At 42.5% G+C, this 13,492-nt stretch overlaps 1 protein-coding gene across 1 annotated transcript in view; it reads left to right on the top strand.

Annotated features, from left to right (window-relative positions):
• The window catches only part of sdk1b (sidekick cell adhesion molecule 1b), a 286,495-nt gene that overhangs the window by 100,967 nt on the left and 172,036 nt on the right, over window positions 1-13,492 (top strand). Inside the window, 3 exon segments of the mRNA XM_034688533.1 lie at window positions 4,278-4,434; window positions 7,413-7,519; window positions 11,114-11,261. Coding sequence (XP_034544424.1) covers window positions 4,278-4,434; window positions 7,413-7,519; window positions 11,114-11,261 — 412 coding nt within the window.

The raw sequence follows: 13,492 nt of genomic DNA, 5'->3' as shown, positions 1-13,492 counted from the left end.
TCTTCTCTATCACAAAGCTCATCTCCCCAGCAAATTGAATTCCTCCCAACAATCTGCCTAAGAAGCTTCACGAGGCTCGCCCCGAGAGCGGAGACTCACTCATGTTGCGTCTGGAAGACAGTGTGTGTGTCGGCGCGCACGTGTTGCCTCTCGACTCTCCTGTCACATTTAGAGGCCGAGCTCTCTCTCAGGCCACACTCATCTTGGGGGTTACAGAAAAACTAAGACCTTGAGCTGCCACACACTTTGACAGAGATGAACCAGGGGGCAACAAGAAGTAGAGGGAGGAACAAAGGAAGAGGGGAGGTGGTTTTGATGGGCGGACAGGTGACTGGACAGTACATCTTGTGATAAGAGGGAGGCTGTGGGGGGGGGGGAGTGACGTGTTGACACTGACTGACAGAGAGACAGGCAGTAAGGAAGAGAGAGAGAGACAGACCATATGAGTGAGGGGAACATACTGTTAGCTGACCTTGTTCCTTTCAGATGTGTCTGGATCTGTAGCTCCTAATGGACTCTCTTTAAAGGAGAGGAAAGGATTAAAGGGCAACAAGGACTTAAGTGGGGACAGTGGGAGCAAGTGGCAGAAGGAAGCATGAAGTAAGTAGTGGTGGAAGATAAAAGAAGAGAATGGGTGCAGGTGAAAACATCCACTTTGTACCATCTATAAAGTATCTACAAAGCACCAGCCTTTACAATTGAGGGTCATATTTGACAGGCTGTCAGGACTGAGTCACTCCTGCTCACCCTCTCACACACACACACACACACTTACACTCTCATAGGCAGGCAGAGGTGAGTTATAGCATTGGTCAGCAGTATGACATTGGAGTCTGCATTGCCAACCATCGTCTGTACAAAGGGAATATTCCAAATAAATCCTGACGTGCACACACTCTTTCTCTCAAGTCCCACCCCCGCCTCTTTTTCACACACACTCCTATATGTATCTATCTAAGGTGGAACACTTCCCTCTTTCTTGTGCATGATGCAGGAGCAGGCTGCTATCAATCAATCTAAAACAGAGAGAGAAAGGGAGAGGGTGGAACAGTGGAAAGAGGAGGAAGAGAGGGGGAGAAAAAAGGTGGCCCTGAGTCATCCACAGGGAATAAGGGAGTGAGTGGGGGAGGAAGTGGAGGTGAAGTGGGAGGGTCTGCAGGAACAACAGAACAGTGGAAGTTGAAAAGGCAGGGAGGAGAGAAGATTGAGATGACAGGAAGAAGGAGAGAGAGAGAGAGAGAGAAAGAGAGAGAGAAAGTAAAACTGCCTGGGAGTTATGGGCCTGTCTATACATACTGTAGCAAGCAGATAAGCCCGCCCTGTCTCCCCCAGTCTGTGTGTGTGTGTGTGTGTGTGTGTGTGTGTGTGTGTGTGTGTGTGTGTGTGTGTGTGTGTGTGTGTGTGTGTGTGTGTGTGTGTGTGTGTTGATTTAAGATGGGTTGAATATATATCATATTGTCTTCAGCCCCTCTCACCCCCCACTCACTCCAGCTTCATCTCACTCCCCGCTCCACACATGCTGAGGTTGTTTATGTCGATCCAGGTCTCAACACATGCTGACAGGTCCTGCAGCTAGCTGCTCAGGACACACTCTTTGGCCTTGATGCCTCTATGCTGAGTGGTGGTAAGCCAGTGCTGACACCTGAGCCAAGAGTTAAAGATGGGATAGTATTGTTTAGACAGCAGCTGCAGCACAGCTAGACAGCATATGCACCTCCAAAGGCAGGGAGTGTAGTTTAAACTGACTTACTGTACGATTCAGTATGGGCAGTGTGAGTCACTGGGCAATATATTAAATACTTTATTCTAGCATAGTCAATATAACATATGCACAAGAGGTGGGTAACTCCTGAGATAGGGAAGGATGTGATCATTGCTCACAATGCATTTCGTATCATGATACAGTGATTCTGTCATAATTAATTGATTGCAAGACAATCGCACTATAATACATCATGATATCTGATTAACTGAAGGATACAGACCCCTTTAAGCTAATGTAATTAACGCCTATGTGATGATACATGAAGTAGGGATGAGGTGAGTCAAATTTGAAGGGAATATATGTTATCATTACGGTTGCAAAGGGGTGGAAAATTTTCGGTACATTTCCATGGGAAGTTAGTTGTGGAATTTTGGAAATATACCAAATTGGAAACTTTCCATGGGAATTATGGGAATTAATGGGAATTGAGGGTAATTTAATGGAAAGGTATCATATCCAAGCATAAATATTTTTTTTGTTATACATCCAAAATAATACAATTAAAACAGATTTATTTGTAAGTAGAACTTTATCTTTAAGTATTTTATTGAACAATCAATTCTCTCATTGAAGAACAAAAACATGAATGTTGAGTTAAATATTATATATCCCCCCGACCCAACCCATTCAAAAATTAACAAAAATGTAATCCCGACAAAGTCCCATTCAAAATGTTATATGAAAGACACCCACCCTCTCCCTCCAAAATAGTCCCATTCAACATGCAAATAAAAAAGCATCTTCCCTCAAGCTTCCCCAAGCCTAGCCTCTGCAGGATTCTAGAAATCATCTGTGCATGTGATGGAGGAATGCACAGTGCATGTAGGGGGCGTGGTCTCAATAGCCCTGCAGTAAGCAGTGTGCTATGTGCATGTGATTGAGGAATAGCATAGATATTCAACTGTACTCAGGATTATGCTCCAACTATCTTTAAGTTCCCTAATAAGAGCCAACCTTTAATTTAGTAAATTCCTGGTTTATTCCCATAAATTCCCGTTAATTCACATGGAAAGTTTCCAACTTTGAAAATTCACGGAATTTTTCAACCCGAGTTATGGTATTTAGCCCCCACACGATAATTGATAATTGATAATTGTATGGCACAATATGTTGCTGTATTGTATGGCAACTTTGTCCCACCCCCTGTATGTACTATAAAAGGTAATACACATTACCTGATTTAAGGAAACAAATCAAGTGACGATGAGGAGCCATAGGAGTGTTTTATCCGGGTGGGCCCTTTGACTCCTCATGCGTTTGGATTTAAAGTGACAGCAAAGTAGAGTTTGACCTTTGTGATCATAAAAAGCCCACAGTGCTGTGATGCACTTCAGCTGATGCCAGCACCATGCAGCAGATGCTCTGTGGAGACAGAGGAGGCAGTGAAGCAATAGTGTTTCGTTCCAGGAGGTAAGTGTGATAGAATTGCTGCTTTTCTGGACCGTTGGTGCGCATAACTGCTGGGAAATTGGACACGATGACATGGTGATGCATGTCGTCATGCGTATGCTGCTGTGAGGGCGGTGTGACAGCTCTGCCATGCATCACATGCTTTACAATCATTGCCCCTTTGGGTTCCCCCTCATCTATACTTTCATAGTATTGTCATAAACATCAAACACAGTGCACCTGGGATAATCAGTTGTCATTAGAGGTGTTATGGATAAGTCAGAATCTGCAGCGACTATAGCTTTGTTTTCTCTCACAAAGCAGCAGGTGAGGGTTTGACACTTTACAGGAGAACTTTAGAAAGGAAACTTAACATAAATAAGTATGTGTCTGACGGTTTTATGACCAGAGTGTCCCGGAAGAGCGGTACAGGAATGCTTTGACGGACCTCACTAATGGAGTGGCGGGTCTCCAGAGAAGGTCCTGCTAAATCCTGTTAGATGAGGCTTGTCAGATTTTGGTCTGCTCTCTCTGTCCCACACACACACATGCATGCACGCACACGTGCACGTGCACACACACACGCGCACGTGCACACACACACACGTGCGCACGTGCACACACACACACACACATGCGCGCACACACACACACAAACACACACACACACATCCTGTTTAAAAATACTCCTTGCTAATGATGGTAGAAATTGAGAGAGGGAGAAAGGTGAAAAAGTCAGAGTTTTGGCTCCTGGAGCAGGAGAAAAGCACAGTGCATATAAATAAGCTGAGTACTACAACTGCAGTAACATTTCTTTTTGCTGCTGCTTTCATGCAGACGTCTTTTTAAGTGAAGCATTTGTTTCTATATCTACCTTGACATTTCCCTGAATGGCACCTGCCTCCATTACTAAAGGCTTTTCAGATTCTCTTTGCAGTAGAATCCAGGTATACAGTGGCATGTTAAAGTTTTGTCCCTCCCGTGTTTTGCACCAAAAGATGCGACAAACAAACGCTTTTGTGTCAGATGAATACAGATGAAATTTGCTTTATTGTCCAAGCATTACAAAAGCAGACCATTGCATATAACGAAATAACATATTTTTCCTTTCTCCGTCTGACAGAGGTGGCTCCCTACCCGCGAGGAGGTGGACTGGGGCAGCAGGTGGTGTTGGAGGGAAACAGACTGGTGCTGACCTGCCTGGCTGGAGGCAGCTGGCCTTTGCAGTATCGCTGGACTCTAAACAACAGCAACATCACAGAGTGGACACCACAGTACAGGTCAGTTAAGGCTGATTTATACTTCTGCGTCGCCCCTACGCAGCAGGGGCTGACGCGGACATGAGCCCACATACTTCTGCGTCGATGTGTCCGTGTCGCGCAGCAATTCTCCTCCGAAACGCTTGAGGGCAGTGTGGTCTCTCTGATAGCCGGTCGCCTGCTTCCGGTCCTGCTACGATCTCTGTTTACTTTTCCACATCGATTCAGAGCGTGTTAAGTTAATCTACAGCTGATACATGTTGCTGTTTATCATACAGACATGATTACATGAAGAATAGAGAGGAGGAGATGAAATACATGGCTGCTGTGTGGCCGATGTCCGGGATCCCGGAAGTGCTGTGAATGCGGGAAAGACAAAGCCGTCGAGCGGACCAATCACAGAGCTTGCGGTCTGCGTTGGCTCTACGCGTAGTTACATTTTGGAGGAGGTGCACGTCAGCTACGTGCGTAGGCCTCTGCGTAGGTACGGGAGCTACGCGGCTATGCCGTTGATTTGACGCAGAAGTATAAATCAGCCTTTAGTATCACCTACTGGCTTACTATGTGTTACTCTAAGTGCACATCCATCTGTTTTACTCTCCCTTTTCCCTCCTTTTGTTTTTTGGATGCATTTTCGCCTTTATTGAAAGGACAACTGAAGCGAGACAGGAAATGTGGGGAGTAGAGAGACAGGGAAGACATGCAGGAAATGGTAGAGGCAGGGAGTCGAACCAGCGACCTCTGCGATGAAGACTATAGCTTCTGTATATGGGGCGCACTAGGCCACTGACGCCCCGATTCCACCCTTTTTTTCAGAGATTCTTCCCCGTATTCAGTCATGCCTCTAGCATGGAAAAATATCTGGCCATTAGTGATAGAGTGTGTTTAGAGAAGGTCAGAACATTTAGACAGTCGAGCTAAAGTGAGATTAATAATTACATTAGCAGTATAAATATGTATATGGTCTGGGCAAAGAAGAAGAAAACTAATCAATATGTCCGAGCTCCTCTCCCTGCTTCCCTTTCTCTGGTCCAGTGTGCGTTGAGCTTATTAAAATCACTCCGCAAAAACAGCAGCTGTGAAACAAAATACTTTTTCATGTCATTCAAAAATGGAGGGGATCTTGGGAAGGCGTGCTCACCGAGAGAGGGAGAAGTTGAGCCAGCGTTTAGTAGGCAGTCTTTGTTCGAGCCAGGAAGCGTTGTGCAGTTCTGGACCGCTCTCAGCATTCTGGCTGCTTTGGTTTGGTGATGCCGAGGCTGTGCTGAATTGGCAGGGTGTGTGTGAATGTGTGACCATCTGGATTACTTTTTTTTCCACAGTAAGTGTAACATAGCCAGGTAGAGAAGTGAATGGATATGTTAACGGCTCTAACTACAGTTTGTTCTGTTCATTTGTGTGACTCAATAGAAAGAAAGTGTTGCAAAAGTGCAGTCTGTTCCAGTTCCTCATAATGAAACAAGTCGCAAAGTTTGTCATAATCAACACCTTCTCTTGAGAGCGTAATCAGATTTGTGCTGTTTATTTAATAAACTGGACAGTGAATAATAACTTTTAATGAATTATAATAAAGGTAAATTCTTTATTTGGTAGAAGCGTAGCATCAAAAGCTTTTTACATATTCTGATACGCAATAAAATTAACTCTTGCAGGCTAAATGTAGTAATAAGAAGAAGGATGCAGGATCTACTTTGTTTTCAGGAACACTGTCGACACTGTATCGCCTTCAAAACTGCATAACACATTTGGCAGACAAATCAAGTTATTTTCCTCAAAAACTGCCTCTGCAGCCAAACCTTATGTTCATTTAACGCTGCCTAATTAATGTTAAAAATGTACCGACATGCTCCTCCTGCTTTCTCATTCAGCACAGACCCCACAGACGAGGAACATTCAGAGAATGCTTGACAAACAAAGGATGACTCAGGGGAAAACCTTCACATGATACCCTTTTCCCCCATCCTATTACATCTGGAGTAATGTGGAATAACTTGCCTTCACTCGGATTCATTGTATTCACACACACACAACACGCTCTCACATTGTAGAAATCCCTCCGTCTTATTGTAAAGCTGTCTGAAATTGTTCTCATCTTGAATCATATGGGGAATTTAACTTCACATGCATGGCTGAGACTATGACAGAGAAATGACTGAGGGATGATTGCTCTGATTTGGACCTGTCAACATTGAACTAAGTGTTAAGTGAGAAACATAAATGAAAACTGGGTGGGATTACTAAAAAACATGCCGTGACAAGCGCGACACACGCTTATTAAAAACGCTGTGGGTAACAGAGAAATAGAGAGATATGGTGTGTTAGAAAGTGTCCAATTTCAAAATCTGTTTTGGGATGAGAGCTGCTGTGTAATGTGTCAGCCCTGATTCAAATGGAATTGCGTGTGTGTAGTAGTGTTTGCATGTGTGTGTGAGTGTGTGTTGTGTGTGTTGGCAGCATCCACAGACAGCCTGGGAGTTAAATACTTGGCTGTCCTGGTATTCATAATGAGCCCCAAAGCGATGTCCAGTTTTACTGTGTCTATCCAGTTTTGTGCGCATGTGTGTATGCATTTGTGTGTTTATCCAGCACAGCACCAACCTAGATCGTATGCCAAGCTTCCCATTAGTGAAGCACAGTCCATTAAAGCCCCATTAACAACCCCTCTCAGAGAGAAAAAAACATGCACAGTTGAAAAAAAATGTCACACAAACATTTGCACACAAATACTGCACATATGCACCACTCCACCTTTCCTTCTGTTGTTGGGGAACTTTGAAAACCTTGGGCCCAGCGCATTCTCACAGAAAGGCCATTAAGTGAAGTACACAAGAGGACACGCATATGGCCAAACAGACCATGCCTTATTTAGCTTCTGTCTCAAAGTTCTCCAAATATATCTCCAAAAACAGCCTCTCTGTACTTTTAATGGTGTTTACATACAGCTCAGAGATAAAACACACCCTCATCAACATGCTCTAACTGTGTTTTTCCATCTTTAGGTTTTTTGTGCCATCTCTGAAAAGGACTGATGCTGGCTTGTATCAGTGTATGGTGAGGAACAGGATGGGAGCGGTCATTCAGAGGAGAACGGAGGTGCAGGTGGCCTGTGAGTACATAAGTGTTCACATTATTACAAAAAAGTAGAATGGATTTTTCTGATGACAAGCAGTGTTATTTTTGTCAGAAAAAGGAACCAGCTGCATTTTGTGGACAAGAAAGTCCAACTAAAATCACAATCACTCATCCATTTACTGCCAGAAACTGCAGCAATGTACTGTTCATATTTTACTGCACTGAATGTAGGGTGAGAGCACGTCTCGTGGATATGCCAGAAATCCTCTAACTTTATTTTCAGTATTTTAGTAATATTTGATCATATGTGCACACCATTTCATCTCTAAAATATTTAAACCTGAGCCCACAATGAACCCAAAAAGCAAGCATGAACTGGTAGTGTGAGTCGGATGTCCCAGTTTTAAAAGCATTAAAACTGTGAAATCACTTTACTGCATTTGTGAATGCCCAGACAAAGATGGCTTCTGCTAATTTTGGCATAGATAGGCATTGCTAACTAATTAGAAGTCACCTTCACAAAGCTGACCTGGAAATGGATGCTTTCCTAATTCTGATTCAAACCAAGTGGCAACCTCCTGTCACGAGAATTGAAGCCAGTGTGGAAGTATTAAAAGCTGCAGTTCCTCAAGTGTCCACTTGACGTTGGTTCCAGAAATACCAGAAGCCACATCCACACCAACTGAAAAAAGCAGATATTTACAACAGAAATAAACATGTTTACAGCCTGGTACAAAAAAAAATGTTTAGACTAGCTAATTTCTCTTCCGAAGACACTGTACATTTTTTTCAAGATATTAAGATTAAAAGATTTCCATAATGAGAGGCACAGCTGACTTGATTGACAAGTGGGAACACTGTAGCTGTTAGCAAGGAGGCTCAAACCCTGCCTCTTTACCTCACACTACCTTGAAAGAAGTGAGGCTGTATGATGAACTTTGCCGCTAGAAAGACTATTTTTTATTGCACTATTCATTAGGGGTGACCCCAAAAAGTCGAATATTCGACGATTCGTTCTAACGAGCCTTAGTCGACTGCCAATCTCATTGTCGAATATTTGCATATGAAATGTGGATCATTCCATTCAAACTATGGGGGTGCTCAATGTCTAATTTTACATTATTATCCTGTTTCCCGTAAAATAGTGTCTCATTTAGCCTATTTTTATAAAAATATAGACTTATTTAATGTAATTCTGAGAACAGCTTTTGAAGTGTTAAATCTCCTTAAAGTGGTAATTAAATCTCCCCTGGTAATTAAAGGTGGACCATTTAACGGGGACCTGTGGAGCAGACGTACCTTAGCTGGCCTTTAAATCTTTCTACGTTCATGGTAGCTCAAAATGTCAGGAAATAAAACTTCAGTTGATCCTAAAAAATAGTGATGAAGATGAGGAGCAGCTTCATGAAGAGGGCTGTGAGATCAAGGATTACCGAACCACACAAAAACTGAACGGGGCCAAAAGAACGAGCAGGAATACCCAAAGCTGTCTGAAGCCTCAAAAACAATCCACAGCATCCCATCCATCTCCACACCATCAGAGAAGATATTCTCTATGACAGGATTTACAGTTAACAAAGCAAGGAGCGCACTTCTGCCCGTAAACACGATGGTTTTCCTGGCGTACAATTTGAAAAGACTCACGCGGACAATGACGCGATGAAAGAATGTTTTAAAAGGTACTGTTAAGAGATTTAAAAACCCTTTAGCTGGTTCAGGTTTGATTTTGAACATTATACAAATGTTTAGCCTCAAGTTAGACAAACTACTCTCTGCAGCGCTGCTCTCCGCTGTGTGAACACTATTTAAATATCTGTGGTGCGTTGTTCCATGTTTAATGGAGGGTGGCCTTATTTGAGTTTTCTCTCCTTCATCACCTCGTTGTTTTTGCGTGCAATATAGATTTAAAAAATCTAAGTTTTATTCTTCTGATATTCTGTTGTCCATTTTACTTTAAGCTACGAGTCTCTTAATTGTAAAGGGTTATGCGTAATATTGTCATGCGGTCACCATCATGCAGACTTTGTGTCAATAAGGAAAAACAACAAACATTCGACTATTCGTCGACTATGGGCAAAATCTGATGAATCAGATTCGACTAAGTAAATCCTTAGTCGGGCTCACCCCTACTATTCATGGACATGACATATGTGTTCCTCTGCCTGGAGGGCACTGATCAGCTATTAGGGTAAATCAAATCCTAGTGCTGATTCAAACCAAGCGGCAGCTTCCTGCCGCAAGAATTGAAGCCAATATGGAAGTATTAAAAGCTGCAGTTCCTCAATTGTCCACTTGACGCTGGTTCCAGAAGTTCCAAAAACCACATACACACCAATTGGAAAAAGCTGATCTTTACAGCAGAAATCAACATGTGTACAGCCTGGTAAAAAGAAAATGAGTGGAGTCTGAATAGCTCATTTCTCATCCAGTGTACACTGTATGGGAGATTCATTCTTTTAAGATATTATGATTAAAAGATTTCCATTGTGGTGGGAAAAATACAGACATGATAGTATGTTGTTCTTGCTTTGATCAGAAGCTAGAAACATTCACACATACCAAACCTCCTGTGATTTGCATATTGTTATCTGTTCCCATGGTTGAGGAGCAGACCATAAGGTGAGAAGTCAGGAAGGTGACCAGGAAGCAAGAGGTGATAAAAAGCTCTCTTGTTTGTCTTACAGTTCTTTGAAGATGCTCAATGATGTGTTAATATTATTCTCTGAAGAGGATAAGTAACATGTTGTATCTTCACTCTGGGTCAGTTGAGCAGACCTTGTGTCAGTTGTTAGATCACTCTGCCATCTGACCGCTTTGCAAAGCTTACTGAAGGCCGGAATAAAGCTCACAAAGACAAACCGTTGTTGTTTGAGTCTATCATTTCCAGATTTCCACCACACCATAATGAGATGCACAGCTCACTTGATTGACAGGCGGGAACACTGTAGCTGTTAACGAGGAGGCTAAAGGCCCGCCTCTTAACCTCACACTAGCCTGACTAAAGTTAGGTTGAGTTCAGCATTTCCAATATGGAACCCGCCAACGATAGGCTTCAAAACAGCGCTTCAGGAACAGAGGGGTGACGTCATGGATACTAAATCCATTCATTATACAGTCTATGATTCAAACATGTCTTGGAGTCCTTGTTGTGACGTTTTATAAGGCAAAGGATTGAGCTTACTAGCTTACATACTGACTATCAGATTTCTTCCCCCATCTTCTGACTCATTGAGAGATCAGTCCTGGAATCCTGAGCTGGAAAAGAAGCAGCGTATCACAGTCGAAATAGAGAGAAACTCAGAGAATAAATGTGACTGACTGACTAACTAACACTGTCATGTTCCTGACCGGCCAGCATGTTAGTAATTAGCTCGCCAGCAACAGTATTTCACCAACTCCCTCTGCGAGTGTAGGGACTGAGAACAAGCTTCCAAAACCACATAATTCATGAGAACAGGGAAAAGTTTGTCGTGCCACTCTCTAGTGTGAAAGGCCTGACTGCCGCCTTTTTTAGCATCTCAGATTTGAATGGTTTGCTCTGATACTCTTACTGGCTGAATCTAATTTGATAAATTAGTGACCATCTTTTTTAAACCTCCTTCTTCTCCTCCTCCTCCCTCCTCTCCAGTTTTGGGGAACTTCTCCGCTGATGAACAGAGGAAGACCGTGACTCAGGGGCGAGCAGCCATCATCAGCCAGCCTCTCCTCGCCTCCTTCCCCCGACCTCTGGTCACATGGTTCAAAGACGGAAACAAGATAATCCCTAACAACAGAATGTAAGTGTCTCTTTAGTTCTCCTTCTCTCTCTCTGTCTCTCTTTAGCTAACTGTCACACGACTTCTGCTCCCTCACTGGTACTAAGTGGTACAAAATACCGCTTGAGATAAAATTTTAATTTTACAGTTCTTATCCCTCAGTGGTTTATTAATTAGCGTGCTCTGGAAGCACAAAAGTTCTTTTTAATCCTTGCAGAGCAATTGTTATGAATAATAAGCCATTTAGATAACTGACCCTTTTCATTAGACATCCATACAATAGACTTAAGCTATTATCAAGGGGGGGATAAAATGAATGAATCTTCTCCCCCTGTCTAATCTACAAGGTTATAAAGTAATTTTAGGTGCATGGAAGATTTTCTCTTCTATTTATTGCACAGCAGAGATATGAGGTACCCTGTGTGTGTTGTGTAAGCTGTATTTCACACTCTTTTGTTTAATACTGTTGTCTGACTCCCTTTGAAACGCCTTGTCATTTGCATATTATTCTCTAGCTGCTCGGACTATTCTCTCAGCGGCGTTACATTGAAAAATGTTCATGCAGAGATTTAATAATGTAATTATTCAGACAAAGCAAAGACATATAGGTTTGTTATGAAAGGTTTTATTAGAATGTGTGCTATACTTTCAAGCTGAACATTCAATCATCTTAGAATATGTACCTGTTTGTATCTGCTCAACAGTGAAAGTAGGTGTTGAGCTACAGACCTGTGGTGATTTTATGAGGCTGCTCTCACACTCTGAGATAACTAACTCCCCATTAAGAACACTAACTACTCTCTGGTGTATTGTTTAGTGAAACTGTCAGTGGCCTTGCTCTACATGTAAATGGCCAGACATAAATTCTTTACCCTCTTAATGACAGCCAGCGACTTGAAAGTGCTTCTGAGAAAGCCTTGTGGAGTCAGGTTACAAAAACAGTTTAATCATTCCTTTGTCCTTGGTTAACATCAAGTTTGACTTTGCTTTTTTATTCCAACACACACGGAATCTGTCCTTCCTCAGAATTTAAAGGGATAGTTCAGTTTTTTTGGAAGTGGGATTGAATGAGGAACTTTGCCGCCAGAAAGACCATTTGTTATTGCACTATTCTTGGACACGACACATATGTGTTCCTCTGTCTTCAGGGCACTGATCAGCTATTAGGATAAATCAAATCAAACTAAAAAATTTGTCATTCTGAAAGACAGCACTCAATGGGGCCGAAGGAGAGAGAGACGAGAAACTTCTGTGTTAACTGAAGAGCAGGAGAGATCCCAGGTTAGAGTGTGGTGCAAGTGTGTAAACTGTGAGCCCATTCCCTCGAAACCAAGAGAGCAAACTACTGCTGTCACGAAAGGGTCTTACCAGCTGCTTACAGCTTCAGTCTGTCTTACTCCCCAACAAGACTTCCCTGTTGCACTGACCACTGCTTTCTGACTGGAAAGTACAACGCTGAAAGAATTTCAAAATAGACTTTCACTGACATTATTGTTTTGGTTGGAGTTTGTTCAAATTAGCTCAATTATGTTGTAGAGCTGACACCATCTGAAGCTTCCAATCTGGTTCTCCAGCTACCTTCTCAACAAAGGGGCCGAGCTCCCCAGCATCTCCTGTGGGTAATACACTTACTTACTACTGACAAGTACCTCATGCAGCCACACTTTAACACAACAAAGACCTGTCTCTGAAATGTGGCTTCATTGAGTGCAGCTGAATGATAGATGAGTGGACTGCAATTCTTTTTCTGCTGAAGACAGTGCTAGCATTCAAAGTGTTTATCACCACTGCTGTTGCCTCACCAGACCATGATGTCATACATCACTAGGGATGGGTACCTTTCACATTTGAACTGATACGGTACCGATACTCGGTACTTGGGAATCGGTACCGGTACTCAATGGTACCAATTTTCGGTAGTTTTGTGTGTGTTTATGTGGTGATTATTAATTTGTTTAATAATAAAATCTCAATATTTTTAAATTTAACATATTTATTTCATTTAACATGAAATGAACAGAAACAGGATTATATAGGTGATTCGATATATTAGCTGACACATGCTCGTGGCGTCTAATTGCTCTTTTGGGAGTTTATCAATGAACACACATGAACGCCTGCGGACAGGAAAAAGTCAGTTCTCCGTCTCTTTATAATAACAGGACACACAAATTACTTGTTGGGCATTCACGCACACAGGAACGTTTATAAACAACCCAGGTAGTCGGAGCGAGAGAGTCTGTCTCAACTTA

Source organism: Notolabrus celidotus, chromosome 7 (assembly GCF_009762535.1).
Source record: "Notolabrus celidotus isolate fNotCel1 chromosome 7, fNotCel1.pri, whole genome shotgun sequence".
Lineage (NCBI taxonomy): Eukaryota > Metazoa > Chordata > Actinopteri > Labriformes > Labridae > Notolabrus > Notolabrus celidotus.
The sequence above is the reverse complement of the archived record's forward strand: the minus strand, read 5'-3'. Positions and strand labels throughout refer to the sequence as shown.